The 25,948-nt window shown below is 42.8% G+C and overlaps 1 protein-coding gene across 1 annotated transcript; it reads right to left on the minus strand.

The window, feature by feature from the left end:
• Nucleotides 1-10,029: 10,029 nt before the first annotated feature.
• On the minus strand, nucleotides 10,030-25,476 carry LOC306737938 (mitochondrial carnitine/acylcarnitine carrier protein-like; the record flags this gene model as incomplete). The annotated part of the gene is made up of 9 exons (XM_079219751.1): nucleotides 10,030-10,942; nucleotides 11,077-11,198; nucleotides 11,948-12,057; nucleotides 12,144-12,216; nucleotides 13,233-13,350; nucleotides 18,630-18,720; nucleotides 22,447-22,574; nucleotides 23,897-23,989; nucleotides 25,375-25,476. 9 exons carry the CDS (start codon nucleotides 25,474-25,476, stop codon nucleotides 10,880-10,882), a joined length of 900 nt encoding a protein of 299 aa, XP_079075877.1. The 3' UTR covers nucleotides 10,030-10,879.
• Nucleotides 25,477-25,948: the final 472 nt, after the last annotated feature.

Raw genomic sequence — 25,948 nt, forward strand, 5'->3', positions numbered from 1 at the left:
CTGATAAGATGGAAAGTTGGAGAGGACCTCACAGGGCCCCTGCTGGACCCCCTGCAGTTTGTCTACCGCGCAAACAGGTCGGTGGATGATGCAGTAAATATGGGACTGCACCTCATGCTGCAACACCTCGACTCCTGTTAGAAGAAAAACTTATTTACTCTTAATCAAGTACTGTTTCACAGTTATATTATTAATCATATACTGTGTAAAGGCTTGTGGCTTCTCATTTGACCTCCTCTCCTGTTAAAACATACGTATGCTTTAACAGTGACCTTCTGGTAGTCTTGAGACTGTGGATGCCTCCATGTCTCTGTGTGAAGAACGTGGTGTTCCTTGTGATCATGACCATGCCGATGCAAGCCAATCTGAAGACGTCATGGGAGCTTCTGTGATGGTGTCATTAATGTATTTAAGAGGTAACTCTCTGCTCATTCATGGAGCAGTCCAGGATACGCAATTGACATATCATGTTGTGATTCTGACTCTGTTCCTTCTTCGAAGAATAAATATCCTGATCTATGATTTTACCTCAAGGTGTCGAGTACATTTTTCTAACATATTGGTCCTTCAGGGCCGGACTCAACATCTCCCCTCCCCTCCAGAGTGTCTTTCCTGAAACCGTGCACAGGGGAGTCCAGGACTCTCACAGAAAGCCCTCCGCCCTACAACTTGCAAGAGTGTAGTTCGGTGTTTTTGTGAGGACTGGAGAAGAGAGGAGTGACGAGAGATCCGTTTTGTTTTTTCACCGACCCAGTGAGGAAATCATTTCAGGTGTGTATGTCTTAAGTGTCTGTTCGTCGGTAAAAAGGTGGATCTCCCGGAAGGAGGCAGATTTTAAAAAACTTGACATTTCCGCATCATATTGATAATTAAACTTACATTTAAGAAAGGGGGTGGATAATATTTTTGAACTAATTAAAGGGGGACGTCTGGTGAGAATAGGGTGCTAAGAAGCAAGGAGAAATAAAACGATATTGGTGGACTGGCTTTATAAGCCCCAAGTGAGTGAGCGCTGCAGCCTTCTGTTGTAGTAGAAGCTTCGCATTCAGGTCTTCTGGTATTGGGTTCATAAAACCTTTCTCCTGGCTTCTAAGGATACAAAAAACTCATTCGACGACCCAACGTCAGAAGAGAAGAAAGGGGTGATGTGGTCTGTTAAATCATGTGATAAGTATCATTGAGTAGGACTGCTACCACCCGGAGACGGGAAGTAACTACGTTACAATGAATATTTGGCCACCCAGGTGAAAGAGAAGAAGGGGGAAATTGTAAACGAATAAAGTATGGGGTCAAACACTAGCAAAGGGAGTAAAGAGCAAGAAGGCATGAAAGTAGTTTAGGATACAATAAAATGACTGCTACCAGACTATGGTTATAAATTAAACCTAGCCACGACAATCTATTACGTAGGAATAAAAAGATATGAAGTGGCTCCGCCATTTGGAACAACAACAACAAACGAGGGGCATGCGCACGCTGTCTTACTCTTTAAAACAAAAATACGAGAGCTGGTTTAAAGCCTTACGGCAAAAATAAGAATAACAAATCTTTACTGAGGTAATATTACATTTTTTTTTAGAATAAGAAGGTATTGTGAAAATCTTACCATCTTTTCTCAGAGGAAAGGCTGCTAAACTAGCTAAATGCTAAAACTCCACAGGAGAGTCAGATTTTACTCTGGTATGTTCCAAAACAATAGATAAGAGTGCAGAGAAGGGACTCAGGCACTATTTTGGAATTCTTTGGGACAATAAAGTAACAAAAAGAAACAGCAGCTTTGTGGAGAGAGAGAGAGAGAAAGAAAGAAAGAAAGCAATGTGAAACTGTTTAAAGTGGACTGGATGGTGTATGGTATGTGAAGAGAGGAAGATTAAGGAATGAGTGTGTATGTGGGAGAGGGATCGTGTTTGGATCAGAGAGAGCTTATATGTCACCTGCAAAACACCCTTAATGCTGGCAGTGTTGCTTTCACAACCTCATTTAACTATGGAGAGATGATATAACATACTGCCCACAGCTGATAAAGTTCAACACAAGACCGTATTGAGAGTTGTGTTACCAAGAACTGATCTAACAAGCCTATTAGACATAAAGAATTGATAAAGACTATTTTACTTTTGAAGTTCAACACTTCATTAAATAAAATAATAAAAAGAAAATATGCAAACAAGTGCTCCACAGCAAGCAAAATGAATAAGAATAAACATAGCTGTGGGAGGGATGGGGAAAGGGTTCTGAAGGTTTCCTGAACGTAGATTAGTATTGCCTTAAACATTACATGGAGATACAGCTCTTTTTAGCCATGTGGCTAAACAGGTGGGAGGGTATCTAGGACGGTGTTTAATGCATATGGCTTTACTAATCACTCAAATAAAAATTTGCCAAAACCAGAATATCCATTTCAGTACATTTGCATGAATTCTATTGAACTCAACCAATGTTAAGGGAATACATATTGTCTAAATGATTATAAAATAAGGTTTTCAAAATAGGTTGAAGTATGTTCAACTAATTCATCAGATGCTTTAACAGTGGTGGCAAAAGCCTTGACGAAAGACATAATACCGAGGTTCGGGTTTCACTAAGAAATAATTTACTGCGATAACGCCACACATTTAGTAAACAAGGTCTTAACACACTTGGCTGCTGTGTCTGGGACAGAGGTGAAGTATCATCGTTCACTGTCCCCAGTCAGCAGGACTAATAAATAAAAGAAGTTTTTTCTGCATATGACTATGCTAATTACTTAAAAATATATAATACTTTAGTTTGATGGAAATAAATATTTGTTTTGCACACACTGTAGAAAGTGAACAAATTGTCTGCAGAGTTTTGCTGCTGATAAACCTTAAATTACGGATACCAAGCACCTGGGTAAACAGGGATTTGAATTCAATATGATTATTTGTCTGAAACCAGTGAAGATACTAACAGCATATAGGAGGCTTAGTGGTGTCTGTAAGGCAGGGCTTCAGTGGGAAACACTTGCAGGGGCATCTATTTAGACTACCAGGTTTATGCCAGTACAGATGCAGACGGGGTCACTTATCTCAACAGAACTACATACTAACTGAGACTCTAAACACTAGAGACCAGGTTCACTGCGCCCTACAACCAATCTTCTCCCCTGAACTGCCAGCAGTATTACAACTGATAAAGCATTGAGAACGTGCTCTTGCACCAGACATGTATATATTTTCCACACGTAACATCAACATTAGTTAGCGTCAACAAGCAGGTATCATTGTACTTTATGCCTTCAAAGTAAAAGCACTTCCTGTTTACATGCTCTTCACAATAAGAGTAAATCATGTAATAAAACAAGTTACAACACTAGAAAGGCTTTCAGCCTGGGCAGTATTGTTCTGACCCCAAGGAGGAACAGGCTGTCGGGTAAAAGATTCAAGAGACTTTTACTCATGCGATACAATCGCTATTTTGAAGAATAGAGAAAAATGATAAACTTCATCGGATATAGTGCACTTTCTGTTTATTTAGGCAAAGATGAAGTGGATTTTCTGTTTATTTAATTGCATTTTCAGTTTCTATGTTTTGGGTTAAGTGCATTTCTGTTTCTATTTTATGGGAAAAAGTGCCATTCATTTTTCTATTTTTCTTAAACCACTACAATGATTCCTATAACAAGCTGGTTTTGTTCTTAGGAGTCGGCCCCCATTTGGTTTAGTGGGGTCTCATGTTTCCAAAAGCCTGTTTTCAATGTGTTGTGCTGTTTGACCTGAATGTCCCCACCATACACAGCCTCTTGGATCCTGTTGTTTGTGGATTTTAAAGTGAGGCATATTTCTTTGGTCAGACAGTGTGAACAGGGTTAATGTTCGTTCAAGTTAATGGCTGAGTTTTATATGCCATTTTGTTTTACATGTTTACAATACACTATGTGGAAAGGCTAAGAGATGCCCTTTATTGAACATTGAAAATAAAGTGATGAAAGGGCCATGATGTTTGTCCATGTATCTTTACGGTTAATTTGTACATTTGCTTAAAAAAAAAGGAAAGTAGAGTAACTAGTAGTGAAGTTACTTTTTAAATGCAGTAACAAGTAAAGTAATCTAGTTACAATGTTCAGAAGTAACTAGTAACTTGTAACTAGTTACTTTTTCTGAGTAACTACCCCAACACTGCATATTACCCCACTAGAGAGTTCATTGTATTTCTTTCCATGACCCCCACTACCCTTCTCGTTCATTCTCCAATTCATCCCCTTCATCCTTTCATCCCTTCATCCCTTCCTCCCACGACTCCTTTCCACTTCCTAAATCTCCCCCTTTGTTCCGTGTCCCAACAAACCATTTGAAGGTCACATCTATCATCTAGGGAGAGCATGGCCGCTCATGGTTATGGGATGTATTGGTATGTTGGAGAGATTTATGAGTTTCTGATTAAAAAGAAATCCATACGGGAGAAGAAGTGATGAACCGGTGAGAAGAAGGAACACTGTCTCACGGTCGGGTGTTTGAATGGCCAACCATCAACAAGACCAAAACCACTGAGGTGTTTAATGGTTTTTGTGGTTTGAATGATTTCATCTGTCTGATGATAACATAACCATGAGCGGCCATGCTCTCCCTCACCTGGAATATCAACCACTCTCCCACATCTCCCATTAGAGGTAACACATGCTCACTGGGGGACCCTGACTCTGATCGTTATACGAAGAGAGAGAAGGCGCCCTGCCTTGAAATACATGATTCAACAGAAATAGCACCATCACTACTTTTGGAAACAGGGAAAGCGGGATGAAGAGTACAAATCATGCCAGGAACCTCGGTGTGACACTTGACGGTCAACTCTCCCTGACTGCCAACACCGCATCAACACGCTAGTACACGCATGTAGGTCCATGCTGTACAACATCAGGAGAATACGTCTCCTTCTCACTCAGAAGGCGGCTCAGGTTCTGGTCCAGGCTCTGATCACCTTGACTACTGTAACTCCCTCCTGCAGGTCTACCTGCTAGTGCCATCTGACCTCTGCAGCTCATCCAGAATGCAGCAGCTCGACTGGTCTTTAACCGAAATTCACCCACACGACTCCACTGCTCCGCGACCTTCACTGGTTACCATGGGTGCAGCATCCGCTTCAAAACATCAGGTCCGGTCTACATCCAGGACATGGTGAAATCGTACACCCGTTCGCTCCGCTCGGCTTCTGCCAATCAGCTTGTAGCTCCGTCACTGCGAGCTAAACCCTCAACAAAGTCAGACTGTTTGTGTCCTGGCTCCTCAATGGTGGAATGAGCTCCCCATTGACATCAGGACAGCAGGAAGTCTCTACATCTTCCGTCGCAAACTAAAAACACATCTTTTTCGACTTCACCTTGAATAAGGAAGGTAGCACCTAGTAGCACTTTAGTAGCATTTTAATGTAACTTACTAATAGCACTTTGTAGTTTAACTTTGTTGAAGAAATTGTACTTTCTTGATTCTTGTTGTTCTGAGTTTGTCCTCATGGTTGAATGCACTTATTGTAAGTCGCTTTGGATAAAAGTGTTAGCTAAATGAAATGTAATGTAATGTAATGTAATGATGGTTTATGAATGGATTGAAATCTCCTCCGATTGTTATTGGAGAGTCAGACAGATGGAGAGAGAGGTAGAAACAGTGTGGAAAAAGGACGAGTCGTCATTATTTGGTATTTGGTATGATGATGCATCCTCCTTCTGGATATGTGATGCTGTTGTTATGAATAAATGAGATATCTTTGTGCATTAAATGGCTCCTCGCATGGAGTTGAAATGATCCTTCTCTATAGCTGCCCTCCCCCGCTGGAATTCTCTCCCAAACTCCTCTGAGACTGACTTTCGTGTCCTCTATGTGTTTATTGTGTGGCTCTTTTATGATGATTTCAAACGTTTGTAAAGTGTCTTTGAGTATTATGAAAAGCGTACATAAATCAAATGTATTATTATTATTAAATGAGAAGAGAAAATGTGATTAAATTAAATCTGGGAGAAAACGTGTTTAATATAACAATTTGTTCATTCTTGGTTTAAGGCTCTGTCCACATTTATCTTTTTGGAGCGCCAAGTGAAATAACTTCTCTGACTTACGTACTTTTTGGCCAACAGAGCCAACCCTGTGTCTCGTGGTGGCGCTTCACATCGCTGCTTTAAATATCTCTGAACATGAGACGTGCTGCTCTTGAACTGGTTGTGTGAATAATAAACATTTAACAGTCTGTCCATTCTTGGTTCAAGGCTCTGGTTAAGATGTCCATGTTTATCTTTGTGGAGCGCCAAGTGAAATAACTTCTGACTCACATACTTTTTCCAACTATCGAGTCTCTCCTGATGCTCCGTGTGTGTAAACGTCTCACTTGAGTCGAGGGCGGAGCTTAACAGAATACTCACATGGGATTGGCCGAGTAGGATCATGTGAGAGGCTTTACAAGGCGTGTGATTGGTCGCTGTGTTTCCTGGACCGCTGAACAAGAGCCATCAAGGCTAGAAAAGCTGCGCCAGTGAAATAGAAGCCATCGATGAAAATGTAATAATTCTCAATTATCTATCGGTTTTCAATGCAGGGTCCAGAGACAACAGCATCTGGGTCCGGACCCGGACCGCGGTCCATCTGTTAGTGACCCCTGCTATAGAGGATCAGGACTAGACTGAGGTCTATAGAGGGCCAGGACTACACTGAGGTCTAGAGAGGACCAGGACTACACTGAGGTCTATAGAGGGCCAGAGACTACACTGAGGTCTAGAGAGGACCAGGATTACACTGAGATCTAGAGAGGACCAGGACTAGACTGAGGTCTAGAGAGGACCAGGACTACACTGAGGTCTAGAGAGGACCAGGACTACACTGAGGTCTATAGAGGGCCAGGACTACACTGAGGTCTAGATAGAGGACCAGGACTACACTGAGGTCTATAGAGAGCCAGGACTACACTGAGGTCTATAGAGGACTAAGACTACACTGAGGTCTAGATAGAGGACCAGGACTACACTGAGGTCTAGATAGAGGACCAGGACTACACTGAGGTCTAGATAGAGGACCAGGACTACACTGAGGTCTAGATAGAGGACCAGGACTACACTGAGGTCTAGATAGAGGACCAGGACTACACTGAGGTCTATAGAGAGCCAGGACTACACTGAGGTCTAGATAGAGGACCAGGACTACACTGAGGTCTAGATAGAGGACCAGGACTACACTGAGGTCTAGATAGAGGACCAGGACTACACTGAGGTCTATAGAGAGCCAGGACTACACTGAGGTCTAGATAGAGGACCAGGACTACACTGAGGTCTAGAGAGGACCAGGACTAGACTGAGGTCTAGGGAGGATCAGGACTACACTGAGGTCTATAGAGGGCCAGGACTAGACTGAGGTCTAGAGAGGACCAGGACTACACTGAGGTCTAGAGAGGGCCAGGACTACACTGAGGTCTAGAGAGGACCAGGATTACACTGAGATCTAGAGAGGACCAGGACTACACTGAGATCTAGAGAGGACCAGGACTACACTGAGGTCTAGAGAGGACCAGGACTACACTGAGGTCTAGAGAGGACCAGGACTACACTGAGGTCTAGAGAGGACCAGGACTACACTGAGGTCTATAGAGGGCCAGGACTACACTGAGGTCTAGATAGAGGACCAGGACTACACTGAGGTCTATAGAGAGCCAGGACTACACTGAGGTCTAGATAGAGGACCAGGACTACACTGAGGTCTAGAGAGGACCAGGACTAGACTGAGGTCTAGGGAGGATCAGGACTACACTGAGGTCTATAGAGGGCCAGGACTAGACTGAGGTCTAGAGAGGATCAGGACTACACTGAGGTCTAGAGAGGATCAGGACTACACTGAGGTCTAGAGAGGATCAGGACTACACTGCGGCCTATAGAGGGCCAGGACTACACTGAGGTCTAGAGAGGACCAGGACTACACTGAGGTCTATAGAAGACCAGGACTAGACTGAGGTCTAGAGAGGACCAGGACTACACTGAGGTCTATAGAGGACTAAGACTACACTGAGGTCTATAGAGGGCCAGGACTACACTGAGGTATATAGAAGACCAGGACTAGACTGAGGTCTATAGAGGACTAAGACTACACTGAGGTCTATAGAGGACCAGGACTAGACTGAGGTATATAGAGGACCAGGACTACACTGAGGTCTATAGAGGACCAGGACTAGACTGAGGTCTATAGAAGACCAGGACTACACTGAGACTGGTTCAGGACCAGTTAAAAGTTAAAAATGTATTCAGAACAATAAACTGTTCTGCATCATGTAGTCTGTTATGGTTCCTCTACTCAGCACTTAACTCTGCTCTACTTTCAGGTCCACAGACATTTGTCCTCATTAACAGCTTGCTGACGTGGACTGAGGCCCAGAGCTACTGCAGAGACCACCACACAGACCTGGCCATAGTGAGGAACCTGGAGGAGAACCAGAAGGTACACATTGTGCTACCCTCACCAGCAGGAGCCTGGATCGGCCTCTTCAGAGACGGATGGAAGTGACTCCTCATCTAGGAACTGGAAATCTCTAGAGCCTTGTGGTCCCTCTGAGGACTGTGTGTCAGCAGATTTTAGTGCTAATGGACAATGGGAGACCCTGATGTGTGACGTCATGTCAGCGTTCATCTGCTACAGTGGTAAGCTGTCATTCACTCAGGCTTTAAATGAGGACTTAAAAGTAGATCGAAATAAAATCTATTATATAAAGTTATGGATAGAAAACACATTGAATATGCAGATCAACTGCCCAACCTACCCCAACACATCACAAGTAGATAGAAATGATGGGAAATGACCATACTTTTCTCTGTTATCAATCAAAGTGTTAAACATTCCAGGATGTTGATCATTATCATCCAGAAATGTTGTGACTGATGAAGGTTGTTTGTGTTGTAGTTCCTGTTGCAAAGCGGGTGATGAAAGTGATGCTGCAGAAAAGCTCCTCTCTGGACCTGAATGACCCTGTGGTGATGGAGGGCCTCTTGAAGCAGGTACGTCTTCCTCTCGTTAACAACAGAACCAGCAGGTGATAGGTGTGAGGTAGTGGACTATAAGAACAATGTAAAGCTGCTATGTGCAGTGCAGACGTGGACACGTCATTACTGAAGCTAGACTTGTGTTCAGACAACATAACACAACAAAGCTGCTCTAGTGGAAACCAGAGCTCTTCTCCAGCAGAGCTTCCACATGAGGACAGTGTGAGACAGGATGCAGGATGTAGAGGAACAACAGCTTTAGTGAAGGCTTCTTCTCTGTCAGCCACATTGAGGGAAGTCAATGCTTTTGTCTCTCAGCTCAAACAGAAGCTGAAGGCCCAGGGGCTGAAGGACGACATCAAGCTGAGCTGGAAGAAGCAGGCGGATGGAAAAGTCTTCCACAAGGAAGAGAAGAAGACCAGGAAAAAGATCAGAGATGAGCTTTTTTTCAATTCAATTCAGTTTATTTTATATAGCCCAACATCACAAATACAAGTTGGCAGCTGGCAGGACCGGCTCCAGGCCAGTTGCATCAGCAGGGCTGTAATGTTCTTTCAATCCACTCTGGTCAGAGGCTTCCTTTCTCCTCCTCTTCCTCTTTTTCTTCTTCCTCTTCCTCTCAATCAATGGTAGAAAGTACAGACCCTTTGCTGTGAAGTACCCTGTTTCCATTTCATAGTACTTTAGACTTGTACTCACTTTACAGTAGTTTTCAGCAACAGCAATGTAATGTTCATAGTTTGCCATAATAATAGTTTAATAGATTATTGAAAGTATTTACAAGTTATAGAAACGGTTATTTACATGATCTGCGTTTGTCTTCGTGATCGTTTGTTCTCGTCACTTAAATGTTGCCGCTGCAAAGAATTGTGGGGCGGAATTATTTCCATTCCTTTAGTAAAGGAAGATCCAATGTTTCCTATACTAAAAGAGCTAAGTAAGGAAGCATTGAAGCTCCTTGCCTTTGGTAAAGGAAGGTCCAGTGTTTCCTATGCTAAAAGAGTTAAGTAAGGACGCATTGAAGCTCCTTTTGTTGTGGCAAAATGACGAGAAGAGACGTTGAGTGGGAGTTGCAACCCAGCGGGAAGTGTTTTAATGACCACAACAAGGCACATACAACAAGACCACAGTTCAGACCTTTCAGCATAAGCTTTAAAGTGTAATTCAGCCCCCCAGATCACTTTCCATCAATCAGACTAATTGGGGGAAACACAAACAAAGCCCATCCGGCTTTCCAATATGGTATGTTCTTTTGGTGTCATATTAACCTTTAAATAAAAAGAAGCCAAAAAAAGAAGCCAAACACCAGCATAAAATAATTCAAATTGTCTTTTTTCTTCTTTTTTTTGGCATTTAGCTCGTATGTTGAACACATATTAAACCAACTCCTATATAATTAATTAATTATATGACACTTTACAAACATCACAAATAAAAGTGAGAAAAGGCTCAGATCCCCTCCAGCCAAAAAACATATATTCATGATTACGCAATGTCTCAAAATCATATATTCAATCAAGTGTTTACTTTGCAACGTTACTCACAAACAGTGAGCAGAAACTCCTGATCGCAGAGGAGAGTTCATTTATACAATCACATGTCAAACAAGATTTAAGAACACAATCATTCATCATAATTCAGCGTCATAACATGTGTCTCAGACCAACAGGGTTTCCACGAGAGGCTGGTCCAGACTTGTCTAAACTGGTCCAGACTGGTCCTAGACTGGTCCCAGACTGGTCTAACACTGGTCCAGATGGGTCAAGACTGGTCCCAGACTGGGCCAGACTGGTCCAGACTGGTCCAACACTGTTCCAGACTGGTCTAGCACTGGTCCAGACTGGTCCAGACTGGGCCCAGACTGGTCTAAACTGGTTCAGACTGGTCCTAGCACTGATATGTGTTGAAGTCGTTTCACCAACTGGGCGCGAGCGTGTTCAGTCCCTTCAATGCCACCTCAAACCCCAAAAAACAGGCCTGCGGGAGGAAGAAAGGGATCAGCTGTTACAGAGGCTGCTGTTTGCTACCAAGAAGGAAAGGAGTATAAATATAAGTACATTAATACGTGTATTGTATACGAGTATAAGACGAGAGCAAAAGAAGGGTTTTACCGCGTTGGCAGGGAAGGCTCGGAGGAAGACCGCGTTGAACCCCTTGTAAAGTGCTTTAGGGCCTTCTTCTCTGAGCAGCGTCCTCAGGACGTCCACCAACCCTTTGTACTTCCCGTCTGGAGCTACACACACACGCACACACACACACACACACACACACACACACACACACACACACACACACACACACACACACTCAAGTTAAACTTAGGACGAGAAAAGGACAAGAAACTTTAATTCTGTGTTGATTCTGGTGCCTCCTGTGGACAAAAGTGGTAGCGTTGGTTCTAGCGCCCCCTGTGGACTAAAGTGGTAGTGTTGGTTCTTGCGCCCCTTGCGGACTAAAGAGGTTGTGTTGGTTCTGGTGCCCCCTATTGGACTAAAGAGGTAGTGTTGGTTCTGGCGCCCCCTGGACTAAAGAGGTAGTGTTGGTTCTGGTGCCCCCTATTGGACTAAAGAGGTAGTGTTGGTTCTGGTGCCCCCTATTGGACTAAAGAGGTAGTGTTGGTTCTGGCGCCCCCTGTGGACTAAAGAGGTAGTGTTGGTTCTGGTGCCCCCTATTGGACTAAAGAGGTAGTGTTGGTTCTGGCGCCCCGTGGACTAAAGTGGTAGTGTTGGTTCTGGCGCCCCCTGTGGACTAAAGTGGTAGTGTTGGTTCTAACGCCTCCTATTGGACTAAAGTGGTAGTGTTGGTTATGGTGCCCCCTGTGGACTAAAAAGGTAGTGTTGGTTCTGGTGTCTACTGTGGACTAAAGAGGTAATGTTGGTTCTAGCGCCCCCTGTGGACTAAAGTGGTAGTGTTGGTTCTAACGCCCCCCTATTGGAGTCAGACTCGTCTCTAACAGACTCAGCGTGGAGGTTTGTGTCTCACCGGTCTGGAAGTTGGACTTGAGGACATCGGGGGGAAGAGCGATCGTCCAGTTTAGGATCCCCGCGACGCCGCCAGCCAGGAGGATCCTGGGAGTGCTGAGCTGAGAGACGCTGACGCACGAAGACGCACACGTTAAAGACAAAAGTGAGGTTGACGGGCCTGAAAGGAGACACAGTACTTTAGATGAGAGACTCACCTTTGACCCTCAGGTGTCAGGAAGCTCTTGAGGCATTCGTAGGTCAAGAAGTACAGACCGTTAGACGGCACATCTGAAGAGAGAGAGGAACACTTGTTGTCCTCTGGTGGAGTACCAAGTACACCAAGTACACCATTACACTAACTAAGTACACCATGTACACTAACTAAGTACACCATTACACTAACTAAGTACACCATGTACACTAACTAAGTACACCATTACACTAACTAAGTACACCATGTACACTAACTAAGTACACCATGTACACTAACTAAGTACACTAAATGCACCAAGTACACCAATACACAAACTAAGTACACTAACTAAGTACACTAAATACACTAAATACACCAAGTACACTAAGTACACCAAGTACACTAAATACACCAAGTGCACTAATTAAGTACACTAAGTACACTAATACACTTGCATGTACTGGACTGTACTTCATATCAGAGAGAAAGATGGTAATTTTTATTTCACTACTTGACAATATTAGTTTGAAGACTTGGGGTTATTAATACCAAAATATTAATTGAGGAATAAATGAAGATGTATTATTATTATTGTTTTTGGTAATAAAAATGAAAAAATACATCCATTTAAAAAGTAAAATAAAATACAAATTAGTTAAAACAATTAAATAAATTAAGACAAAATAAAATATATATTTCAATAGCACCTTTCACGCAGGTGGAAAATGTCAAAGTGATTTCCAAAAAGTTGAATAAACAAAAACATTTAAAACATTAAAGTAAAATAAAATCAACTGAATAGAACAAGAAACAAGGTATCAATAAAAACAAAGATATCGATAATAAAAACAAAGATATCAATAAAAACAAAGATATCAATAATAAAAACAAAAATATCAATAAAAACAAAGATAACAATAAAAACAAAGCATGAGAATGATAAAAGTACATGTTGATGCTAAAACCTTTGTACTCATGGGTAAACTCAGGACTTTTGACCTGTGATGAGTATTAGTACACTGAGCTACTGCGTCCACTAGCAGGTCTAGGACTACCTCTGATGAGTATTAGTACACTGAGTTCCTGCGTCCGCTAGCAGGTCTAAGACTACCTCTGATGAGGGTCAGCACCGTGCCCCGGTAGAGGCTGCGGAGGCCCTGCTCCTTGTAGAGCCGGACCGCGCAGTCCACCGGACCCGCGTACCTGGACCCCCCTCGGCTGGCCTGCACCTGGAAACACGCAAGACTTTATTCATGTTTAAATACACAAAGTACACAGAGAGCGGCGCCTTCTGAGTATTACTCCAGTGGTGAAAGTACATTTATCAAGTGCTGTACTTAAGTACGCGTTTATATTTCTGTTAACTTATACTTTTACTTCATTACATTTGGCAAAGAAAACTGATACTTTGACTCCGATACATTTCCTCTGAAACCTCCGTTACTCGCTTCAAAATCAAATCTATCTTTAGAAAAATTAATCATGAGACCAACATCGGGGACTGTGGTGGAGCACAGACTGCACCTAGCAGGTTTAAGAATCACAATTTGTGTTCTTTATGTCCAGTCTACTCCTTAACTTAAACCTTTAGTCCAGTCTACTCTGTAACTTAAACCTTTAGTCCAGTCTACTGCTTAACTTAAACCTTTAGTCCAGTCTACTCTGTAACTTAAACCTTTAGTCCAGTCTACTCCTTAACTTAAACCTTTAGTCCAGTCTACTGTGTAACTTAAACCTTTAGTCCAGTCAACTGCTTAACTTAAACCTTTAGTCCAGTCTACTCCTTAACTTTAACCTTTAGTCCAGTCTACTCCTTAACTTAAACCTTTAGTCCAGTCTACTCTGTAACTTAAACCTTTAGTCCAGTCTACTGCTTAACTTAAACCTTTAGTCCAGTATACTCCTTAACTTTAACCTTTAGTCCAGTCTACTCTGTAACTTAAACCTTTAGTCCAGTCTACTCCTTAACTTAAACCTTTAGTCAAGTCTACTCTGTAACTTAAACCTTTAGTCCAGTCTACTCTGTAACTTAAACCTTTAGTCCAGTATACTCCTTAACTTTAACCTTTAGTCCAGTCTACTGCTTAACTTAAACCTTTAGTCCAGTCTACTCCTTAACTTTAACCTTTAGTCCAGTCTACTGCTAAACTTAAGCCTTTAGTCCAGTCTACTCCTTAACTTAAACCTTTAGTCCAGTCTACTCTGTAACTTAAACCTTTAGTCCAGTCTACTGCTTAACTTAAAGCTTTAGTCCAGTCTACTCCTTAACTTAAACCTTTAGTCCAGTCTACTCCGTAACTTAAACCTTTAGTCCAGTCTACTGCTTAACTTAAAGCTTTAGTCCAGTCTACTCCTTAACTTAAACCTTTAGTCCAGTCTACTGCTTAACTTAAACCTTTAGTCCAGTCTACTCCTTAACTTTAACCTTTAGTCCAGTCTACTCCTTAACTTAAACCTTTAGTCCAGTCTACTCTGTAACTTAAACCTTTAGTCCAGTCTACTGCTTAACTTAAACCTTTAGTCCAGTCTACTCTGTAACTTAAACCTTTAGTCCAGTCTACTGCTTAACTTAAACCTTTAGTCCAGTCTACTCCTTAACTTAAACCTTTAGTCCAGTCTACTGTGTAACTTAAACCTTTAGTCCAGTCAACTGCTTAACTTAAACCTTTAGTCCAGTCTACTCCTTAACTTTAACCTTTAGTCCAGTCTACTCTGTAACTTAAACCTTTAGTCCAGTCTACTCCTTAACTTAAACCTTTAGTCAAGTCTACTCTGTAACTTAAACCTTTAGTCCAGTCTACTCTGTAACTTAAACCTTTAGTCCAGTATACTCCTTAACTTTAACCTTTAGTCCAGTCTACTGCTTAACTTAAACCTTTAGTCCAGTCTACTCCTTAACTTCAACCTTTAGTCCAGTCTACTGCTAAACTTAAGCCTTTAGTCCAGTCTACTCCTTAACTTAAACCTTTAGTCCAGTCTACTCTGTAACTTAAACCTTTAGTCCAGTCTACTGCTTAACTTAAAGCTTTAGTCCAGTCTACTCCTTAACTTAAACCTTTAGTCCAGTCTACTCCGTAACTTAAACCTTTAGTCCAGTCTACTGCTTAACTTAAAGCTTTAGTCCAGTCTACTCCTTAACTTAAACCTTTAGTCCAGTCTACTGCTTAACTTAAACCTTTAGTCCAGTCTACTCCTTAACTTTAACCTTTAGTCCAGTCTACTCCTTAACTTAAACCTTTAGTCCAGTCTACTCTGTAACTTAAACCTTTAGTCCAGTCTACTGCTTAACTTAAACCTTTAGTCCAGTCTACTCTGTAACTTAAACCTTTAGTCCAGTCTACTGCTTAACTTAAACCTTTAGTCCAGTCTACTCCTTAACTTAAACCTTTAGTCCAGTCTACTGTGTAACTTAAACCTTTAGTCCAGTCAACTGCTTAACTTAAACCTTTAGTCCAGTCTACTCCTTAACTTTAACCTTTAGTCCAGTCTACTCCTTAACTTAAACCTTTAGTCCAGTCTACTCTGTAACTTAAACCTTTAGTCCAGTCTACTGCTTAACTTAAACCTTTAGTCCAGTATACTCCTTAACTTTAACCTTTAGTCCAGTCTACTCTGTAACTTAAACCTTTAGTCCAGTCTACTCCTTAACTTAAACCTTTAGTCAAGTCTACTCTGTAACTTAAACCTTTAGTCCAGTCTACTCTGTAACTTAAACCTTTAGTCCAGTATACTCCTTAACTTTAACCTTTAGTCCAGTCTACTGCTTAACTTAAACCTTTAGTCCAGTCTACTCCTTAACTTTAACCTTTAGTCCAGTCTACTGCTAAACTTAAGCCTTTAGTCCAGTCTACTCCTTAACTTAAACCTTTAGTCCAGTCTACTCTGTAACTTAAACCTTTAGTCCAGTCTACTGCTTAACTTAAAGCTTTAGTCCAGTCTACTCCTTAACTTAAACCTTTAGTCCAGTCTACTCCGTAACTTAAACCTTTAGTCCAGTCTACTGCTTAACTTAAAGCTTTAGTCCAGTCTACTCCTTAACTTAAACCTTTAGTCCAGTCTACTGCTTAACTTAAACCTTTAGTCCAGTCTACTCCTTAACTTTAACCTTTAGTCCAGTCTACTGCTTAACTTAAACCTTTAGTCCAGTCTACTGCTTAACTTAAACCTTTAGTCCAGTCTACTCCTTAACTTTAACCTTTAGTCCAGTCTACTGCTAAACTTAAGCCTTTAGTCCAGTCTACTCCTTAACTTAAACCTTTAGTCCAGTCTACTCTGTAACTTAAACCTTTAGTCCAGTCTACTGCTTAACTTAAACCTTTAGTCCAGTCTACTCTGTAACTTAAACCTTTAGTCCAGTCTACTGCTTAACTTAAAGCTTTAGTCCAGTCTACTCCTTAACTTAAATCTTTAGTCCAGTCTACTCCATAACTTAAACCTTTAGTCCAGTCTACTGCTTAACTTTAACCTTTAGTCCAGTCTACTGCTTAATTTAAGCCTTTAGTCCAGTCTACTGCGTAACTTAAACCTTTAGTCCAGTCTACTCCTTAACTTAAACCTTTAGTCCAGTCTACTGCTCAACTTAAACCTTTAGTCCAGTCTACTCCTTAACTTAAACCTTTAGTCCAGTCTACTGCTCAACTTAAACCTTTAGTCCAGTCTACTGCTTAACTTAAACCTTTAATCCAGTCTACTCCTTAACTTAAATCTTTAGTACAGTCTACTGCTCAACTTAAACCTTTAGTCCAGTCTACTCCTTAACTTAAACCTTTAGCCCAGTCTACTGCTTAACTTAAACCTTTAGCCCAGTCTACTGCTTAACTTAAATCTTTAGTTCAGTCTACTCCTTAACTTAAACCTTTAGTCCAGTCTACTCCTTAACTTAAACCTTTAGTCCAGTCTACTGCTCAACTTAAACCTTTTGTCCAGTCTACTCCTAAACTTAAATCTTTAGTCCAGTCTACTGCTCAACTTAAACCTTTAGTCCAGTCTACTGCTCAACTTAAACCTTTAGTCCAGTCTACTGCTCAACTTAAACCTTTAGTCCAGTCTACTGCTTAACTTAAACCTTTAGTCCAGTCTACTCTGTAACTTAAACCTTCAGTCCAGTCTACTGCGTAACTTAAACCTTTAGTCCAGTCTACTCCTTAACTTAAACCTTTAGTCCAGTCTACTGCTTAACTTAAACCTTTAGTCCAGTCTACTCCTTAACTTAAACCTTTAGTCCAGTCTACTGCTCAACTTAAACCTTTAGTCCAGTCTACTGCTTAACTTAAACCTTTAATCCAGTCTACTCCTTAACTTAAATCTTTAGTCCAGTCTACTGCTCAACTTAAACCTTTAGTCCAGTCTACTCCTTAACTTAAACCTTTAGTCCAGTCTACTGCTTAACTTAAACCTTTAGCCCAGTCTACTCCGTAACTTAAACCTTTAGTCCAGTCTACTGCTTAACTTAAACCTTTAGCCCAGTCTACTGCTTAACTTAAACCTTTAGTCCAGTCTACTCCTTAACTTAAACCTTTAGTCCAGTCTACTCCTTAACTTAAACCTTTAGTCCAGTCTACTGCTTAACTTCAACCCACTGCACAAAGACAGGATGTTGAAATGGAAGCAGGTCTTCAGAGCTTTTTTGGTGATCTCAAGATATTCTGCGTTGGTTTTAATCCAGAACACCGGCAGAGTTGAAACAGATTTTTAAATTTAGTTTAAATTTAGGTAACGTATCACGTGACCTCCTGACATGTCATGATGTTCCGTCTGAGGTTAGAAACAGACGGATGTATCCGGTCATTTTGTCAAATTAAAACATCTTTCCGACCTTGATTTTTCATTATTATTATTATTATTATTATTATTATTATTATTATTATTATTATTTATTATTTCATTCATTTTTTCTGTGCGGTAACAAGGGACCCACAGACCGGTACCTGGCAGAATGAGCATACTTATTATTCACTGTAAATTCTGACCCTTTGCTTTTTTATTAACAGCAATTTACTTGTACTTTTACTTTCAATACTTAAGTACATTTAACATCAGAAAATTACTTTTGATACTTAAGTGCAGTAAATATCAGATACTTTAAGACATTTACTCAAGTAGTATTCTAATAGGTGACTTTCACTTTGACTGGAGTAATTTTCCAGTAAGGTATCTTTACTTTTACTCAAGTATGGTGTATACTTTATACACCACTGCTTAAGACTGCAATTCTAGAAGGAAGTTATTGTGCTTTTATCCGCATCAACTATGTGACAATAGTTCCTTTACAAATGAAGACTTTTAGGAGTTAATACCCTCAGCAGCTCATAGTCAGCAGCAGCTTTTCAAAACATTTCAAGGTTCCTGCTGCTTAAGTGTCTTCATTCTCATTTATTTGGACTTTTGGATGGACGAAACAACAGAGTGGAGGTGTCACGCCGGGCTCTGGGTGAATATTTCTCACAATTGAATAAAAATGGATTCCCTGGGTCAAACGAGGAGCAGGTAAATCCACAGCTGAGCTCACCTGCAGTAAACACTTGATCCTCTCTCCTGGAGCCACGATCACGGTGGTGAAGACGCCGGCCAGGCAGCCGGACAGGAAGACCTGCAGCCGCCTGCACAGTGAAGAAGAGGTGACAGCTGAGCGCTTTTTAAATTATGAATCAGGAGTCCTTAACGATTTTCCGTTTGGACCCCCAAACTTGGCCCAGTAACATGTATAAACATACCTTGTTTTTCTGCATTCAATACTAAGCTATCCAAATAGCACACAGGTTCATATGTTCATGTTTCATTTTAAACATGTGCAGTGCTACTGCCTGTTTATGAACACACAAATAACAACATCAACACTGTTTACAAACACACAAATAACAACATCAACACTGTTTACAAACACACAAATAACAACATCAACACTGTTATAACACAACAATAACAACATCAACACTGTCTGATAATCATGATACAAGCTATTCTTCTTTTTTATTTACTGACAGATAATCTTCGGCCTTCATTTATCGTTACAATGTGTCAGATTCATATCGATGTGTATTGAAAGACATTTAACTTTGTGGGAAAACATTGGGGTGGGAAATATTTAACATTATTAAAAACAATATAATAAACTGCATTTAGTCCAAAGATCCTCAAGTCCACGTGTCCCAGACACGGGACCCAAATGAGTCAGTCCTGCATGGATGGGTGAATGGGTGAATGGGTGAATGAGTGAATGAGTGAATGGGTGAAAGAATACATGAGTGAATTGATGAATGCGTGAATGGGTGAATGAGTGTATAAGTGAATGGTTAATGGTTGAATGAGTGAATGAAATAATGTAAATGCATTTTGAGAGGTAAAACGAGTAAATCAAGTGAGTGTTCTCGACTGAGCATCTTTTTTATGTTTTTGTTCTCTGGTGGAATTATTTTGCAGTACAAAGCAGAACAAGAGGACAAAGGGGATGGAACAGCTGATGGAAAACTACTTAACAGAAAACATATGCACAGGGAGCGATGCCAGGGAGGAGGAGAAGCAGGGGGAGGAGCAGGAGGCTCAAGAAAGAACCAGAACCTTCTGGGTTGCTCAATAGTTGTAAAACCAAAGCGTGGGGTTGGCTGACATCTCGTGGCCTCATTGTTGCTTCAGTAGGAAACGACTTGCAGCCTGTTGGCTTGAGAGGCTGCTGCCACATACACTGGATTCAGATTCAACTTTATTGTCATGGCAGTGTACTGTGACAACGAAATGTAGTTTGCATCTGTCCAGAGTGCAAAAGAGAAGCAGTTAAGGTGCAGCGCAATGTGGTGGCTAATACAATGAAATACAGTATAAACAGAGATATATTGGTTGGTAGTGGTGGTGATGGTGATGGGGGGCTGTCACCGTGATGCAGAGTTAAGGGTGTTGACAGCTGAGTGGAAGAAACTGTTCCTGAGCCTGCTAGTCCTGGAACAGAGGTTTCTATAGCGCCTCCCAGAGGGGAGGAGGGCAAACAGTCTATGTGGGATGTGTGGTGTCCCTGACAATGTTGTGCACTCTCCGCAGACAGCGCTTGAGGTGGATGGTCTCCATGGCAGGGAGTGGAGTACCGGTGATGCATTGGGCAGTTTTGACCACCCACTGCAGAGCTTTCCGGTGTGAGAGAGCAGTTGCCAAACCAAACTGTGATGCAGTTCGTAAGGACGCTCTCGATGGTGCAGCGGTAGAAGTTCCCCAGGATCAGAGGAGACATGTGGATCTTCTTCAGTCTCCTCAGGAAGAAGAGACGCAGGTGTGCATTCTGGACCAGGGTTGAGATGTTGAGGGTCCAAGAGAGGTCCTCTGAGATGTGCACACCCAGGAACCTGAAGCTGGAGACACGCTCAACCTCCGTTCCATTGATATGGATGGGGGAGTGTGTGCAGCGCTTTGTCTTCCTGAAGTCCACGATGAGCTCTTTGATCTTTTTGGTGTTGAGGGCCAGGTTGTTGTTGGCGCACCACACCGCCAGGTGTCAGACCTCCTCCCTGAAGACTGGACCTCCTCCCTGAAGACTGGACCTCCTCCCTGTAGTCCGGACCTCATCCCTGTAGGCCGGACCTCATCCCTGTAGGCCGGACCTCATCCCTGTAGGCCGGACCTCATCCCTGTAGGCCAGACCTCATCCCTGTAGGCCAGACCTCATCCCTGAAGGCCAGACCTCATCCCTGAAGGCCGGACCTCATCCCTGAAGGCCGGACCTCATCCCTGTAGGCCGGACCTCATCCCTGTAGGCCGACTCATCGTTGTTGTCAATGAGGCCCACCACCGTTGTGTCGTCTGCAAACTTGATTATGGTATTGGAACCATGTACAGGTGTGCAGTCATAGGTGAACAGGGAGGAGAGGACCCAGCACACAGCCCTGTGGAACGGCAGTGTTCAGGGTGAGGGTTGAGGAGGTGTGACTGCCTAACCTAAGACACTGGGTCTGTTGATAGGAAATCCAGTATCCTGCTGCAGAGGGAGGTGTTGATGCCAAGGTTGCCTAGTTTAGTGTTCAGTTTGGAGAGGATGATGGTGTTGAATGCTGAACTGAAATCGATGAACAGCATTCTCACATAGGTGTTGTTGTTGTCCAGGTGAGAGGGCGGAGTGAAGCGCTGTGGAGATGTCGTCCTCTGTACTCCTGTTCTGGCGGTACGCAAATTGGAGGGGGTCCAGTGTGGGTGGTAGGTTTTGAGATGAGGACCAGGCTCTCGAAACACTTCATGATGATGGGGGTGAGTGCAACACGGCGGAAGTCGTTTAGGCTCAATGCAGTGGAGTGCTTCGGCACTGGCACGATTGAGGTGAGTTTGAAGCATGTGGGTACGGGTGCTTGGACCAGTGACAGGTTGAAGATGTCAGTCAGGACCCCAGTCAGCTGCCTTGAGCACGCGTCTGAGGATGCCATCAGGGCCAGCAGCCTAACGTGCATTGATCCTGCTTAGCGCAGCACACACGTCATGTCCGTGTGGGAGTCCAAGGTGGCCTGCATGGCAAACATACTCCAATCCATGTGTTGGAGCCGGTGCTGTAGTGTAGACTCTGCTCCTGATGGCCACACTTTGACTGTTCTCACTGGTTTCCCACGTTTGATGAGTGGTGTGTACTGGTGGAGTACGAACAAAGAGAGATGGTCCGACTGTCCCAGGTGGGGGATGGGAATGGCTTTGTAGGCCTCACCCACGTTGGTGTAAACATGGTCCAGGGTCTTGTCTCCTTTAGTGGGGCAGGAGACATGTTGATGAAATTTGGGGAATACAGACGTCAGGTTGGAGTGGTTGAAGTCACTCGCAATAAAGGCTGCCTCCGGGTGTTTAGTCTGTAATGGCAGCATGCAGTTCCTTCATTGCAAGCGCAGCATTAGCATCCGGGGGGATATATGCTGCATTCACAACAGCAGATGTGAACTCTCTGGGCAGATGAAAGGTCTACACTTAACCATGAGATATTCCAGGTTAGCAGAGCAGTGACTCTCGATGACAGCAATGTCCGTGCACCAAGCTTTGTTGATATGAATGACAGTCCCCCGCCTCTGCTCTTACCGGAGCAGTCTGCTGGCCTATCTGCCCTGAGCACGTGGCGTTTCCGTAATGAATGGGGGCAGCTGCCGGGAGGGGGGGGGGGGGAGTAACATGAGGGGCTGAGAAACGGTTATATATAGAGCTCATATCCCAGGTATTACAAACACACCGTAAAAGAAGCATACGTGTGTGTGTGTGTGTGTGTGTGTGTGTGTGTGTGTGGGTGTGGGTGTGTGTGTGTTGTGTGTGTGTCCGTGCGTGCGTGCGTGCGTGCGTGCGTGTGGGTGTGTGTGTGTGGGTGTGGTTTTACTAACGTGAGGGGTTTGTCAGGGTCCGTCTGCTGGAGCTGTTTTCCCAGGCCGAACCCAAAGAAACTGATGGCCATCATGGGAGCCACGCCCGCCAGGGGGGCCCCCATACCTTTATAGAGGCCGAGGATCCCCTGCACACACACACACACACACACACACACACACACACACACACACACACACACACACACACAATCATCTAAAGCTAATGTACGGCAATTTTTGTTTGTTTTTACGCACATTTCAATTTCTGATTTTCAAGACTTAACTAACGTACACTTTAATAAGTAATTAAGTAATGGTTTGGCAACGATGCAGTAAAACTGTGTGTGTGTGTGTGTGTGTGTGTGTGTGTGTGTGTGTGTGTGTGTGTGTTTAGTTTAGTTTATTTACTGGATCCCCATTGGCTGATGCCTTAGTGGCCGCTAATCTTCCTGGGGTCCACAGAAAGGACAAAATACATCCAAAAACGTGCAAAACTAACGTGAAACAAACAGAGAAAACAAACAGTGAAACAAAATAATACAAACAGAAAAAAAAGACAAATAAAAATAGTACAGTCAGATACCTAGTGCAGTTGAAAGCTAGTATGTATAATATGCAGTTCAACCATAATTTATACAAAGAAAAATCAGATGACTAAAAAGCAAAGGAAAACGTTAAGTGATTGATGTCCTGAGGTGCGCCTTTAATTGTTTTTTGAATGACAGATTATTGCAAGTGTGAGTTATATGAGGAGGTAGCAAATTCCAAGCATTAATTGCATGAAAAATAGCTGTTTGTTTGAGGAGGTTTGTTCTTGGGGGTGGAGGTATCAAGTGACCTGAGCTAGCATTCCTTGTGAGATGGTTGTGTCTATTAAATGTGTATTGTAATTGATTGAAGAAATATTGAGGTGTCTGATTAAATACTACCTTTCTGAAAAACGTGAGGAGGCTATAGTGAAGTAGAGTTTCTACTGAGAACCATGACAGGCGAGAGTGCATATATGATAGATTAGTTATAATTGAACACTGGAGTGCTAATCTGGCAGCTCGGTTTTGAACGATTTGTAGTTTGTGTATGTCCTTCTTAGCAGCTACTGACCATATGCGTGGACAGTATAGCAGGTGACAAAAGACTAGGGAGTGTAACACCTGACAAACAATAGAGTGTTAAATAAGTAAAGCACTTTCTGGTCCTAGCTATGCTCCTGCCCATTCTGGTAACAAAGCCATCAATGTGCTCAGACCAGACAACTGTTCATCCAACACTACACCCAGTAGTTTGGACTTCCTGACCTGTTCTATTGCTGAACCTGACATTGACAGGTGAAGCTGTGTGTCACCATTAAGTGTGTTCCTTGAGCCAAACACAATACATTTAGTTTTGGAAATGTTCAGGGCAAGTGTGCGTGCGTGCGTGCGTGCGTGCGTGCGTGCGTGCGTGCGTGCGCACACGCGTGTGTGTTCACCTCCTTGGATACGGTCTTGCAGAAGCAGTCATACGCTCCTCTGTAGATCACATACTGAGCACAGGAGGCTTTGGGCTGCGTCTGTAGCCTCACCTGGAGAACAGGATGCAGTTAGAAAAGACAGAAAGACACAGACACACGCGCACACACACAGAGACACACACACACACACGCACACACACACACACACACACACACACACACACACACACACACACACACACACACACACGCACACGTGTTCTGGAGGGAGGACGTGAGATAAGAGGATAAAACTGAGCGTCTGACAGTTAAAGATACGACGCTCACATTCTGAGAAACGATTCACGTGAAACTCAAATATTATCGTCACCAAAGGCCACAATGTCACACTGGAGGATTGGACACCTCTCAGAGGGTTCTGTTATAGAACCCGACGTAAAGGGTTCTCCAAGCCAAAGCAACCGATGTGGTTCTAGTTCGCACATAGTACATTTCAAAGTTATCTTTAATGAGAACAAGGGTACCGAGAACCATCTAGGAAAGGCCCACGCAGAACCCTCTACGAGTGTCACGACCGGGTGTGATGGGGCAAAAATCCAAGTGCAGGGGGACACGACTGGAGTCCAGATAAGGTCAAACCCAAAACGTTCTTTCATTTCCAAAGTTAATGTAGTGGGGAACGCTCCCCAGAGGAGAGCAGCCTCCTTTTTTTTTTTTTAACATAATTGTAAACTGAATATTTTGGGGTTGAAAGACATCAGGAAACTGTGATGGGAATAAAGCTCAACTATATTTTGACATTTTATAACTAGCATGAATTATTAATCGGTTCACGCGATCAGCTGTTAAACAGCAGGCGTAAAATCCACGTGCCGCCACTGTAATAATTATAATGACAATAGTTATAACACTTTCCATTAAACCAACAACCAAATTACAACCAGGAACTCTTAAATATCTTCGATTGACCAAGCATATCAAAGGTTTTTGGCTCATAAATATATGAATTTAATATAAATATTACAGATTTTTATGACCATTCGGAGCACAAAACAATTCATCAGAGAAATAATCGCTGGTTACTTTCTTCATCCCCAAGGGGAAGTTTGTTAAAACGTCTACATCCCCTTTAAGAGATTTTATAAATAGTATAATGTTATTAATGTATTGTATTGAGTAGTTTCTGTTTCTCTGTGTTCTTGCTCTCTCTTGTAAACGATGATTAAAGACAGATTATACATTCATGAAACACTCTGACTCTATAGACAGATATGATCATAAATAAGATATCCTTTATAAACAGATATGATCATAAATAAGATATCCTTTATAAATATCGATAATCCCTCAACAGCTGATCATGACTTCTCCCGCATTCAGCGACCTCTACAGACAGAAACATGCGGGAACATGAAGCGTGTCCTCTGCGTGTACTCCATAGTACTAGTAGTACACAGTAGTTCACATAGTAGTACACATAGTACACACAGCAGTACCTTGATGGTGTCCAGCGGGTGTCCGGTCAGAAGCAGACATGCTCCGGCGACGCCCCCGGCCACGAAGCTCTTCAGCGGAGAAACGCTCCTCTCGTCCCGCATGGCAGCAGAGACCCGCCGGACCTGTCTGTCTGCCTGTCTGCCTGCTTCTATAACTGTCTGTCTGCCTGTCTGCCTGCTTCTATAACTGTCTGTCTGCCTGTCTGCCTGCTTCTATAACTGTCTGTCTGCCTGTCTGCCTGCTTCTATAACTGTCTGTCTGCCTGTCTGCCTGCTTCTATAACTGTCTGTCTGCCTGTCTGCCTGCTTCTATAACTGTCTGTCTGCCTGCTTCTGTAACTGTCTGTCTGCCTGTCTGCCTGCTTCTATAACTGTCTGTCTGCCTGTCTGCCTGCTTCTGTAACTGTCTGTCTGCCTGTCTGCCTGCTTCTATAACTGTCTGTCTGCTTCTGTAACTGTCTGTCTGCCTGTCTGCCTGCTTCTATAACTGTCTGCCTGCTTCTATAACTGTCTGTCTGCCTGTCTGCCTGCTTCTATAACTGTCTGCCTGCTTCTATAACTGCCTGTCTGCCTG

The sequence above is a fragment of the Taurulus bubalis genome (assembly GCF_910589615.1).
Source record: "Taurulus bubalis genome assembly, chromosome: 6".
Classification (NCBI taxonomy): domain Eukaryota; kingdom Metazoa; phylum Chordata; class Actinopteri; order Perciformes; family Cottidae; genus Taurulus; species Taurulus bubalis.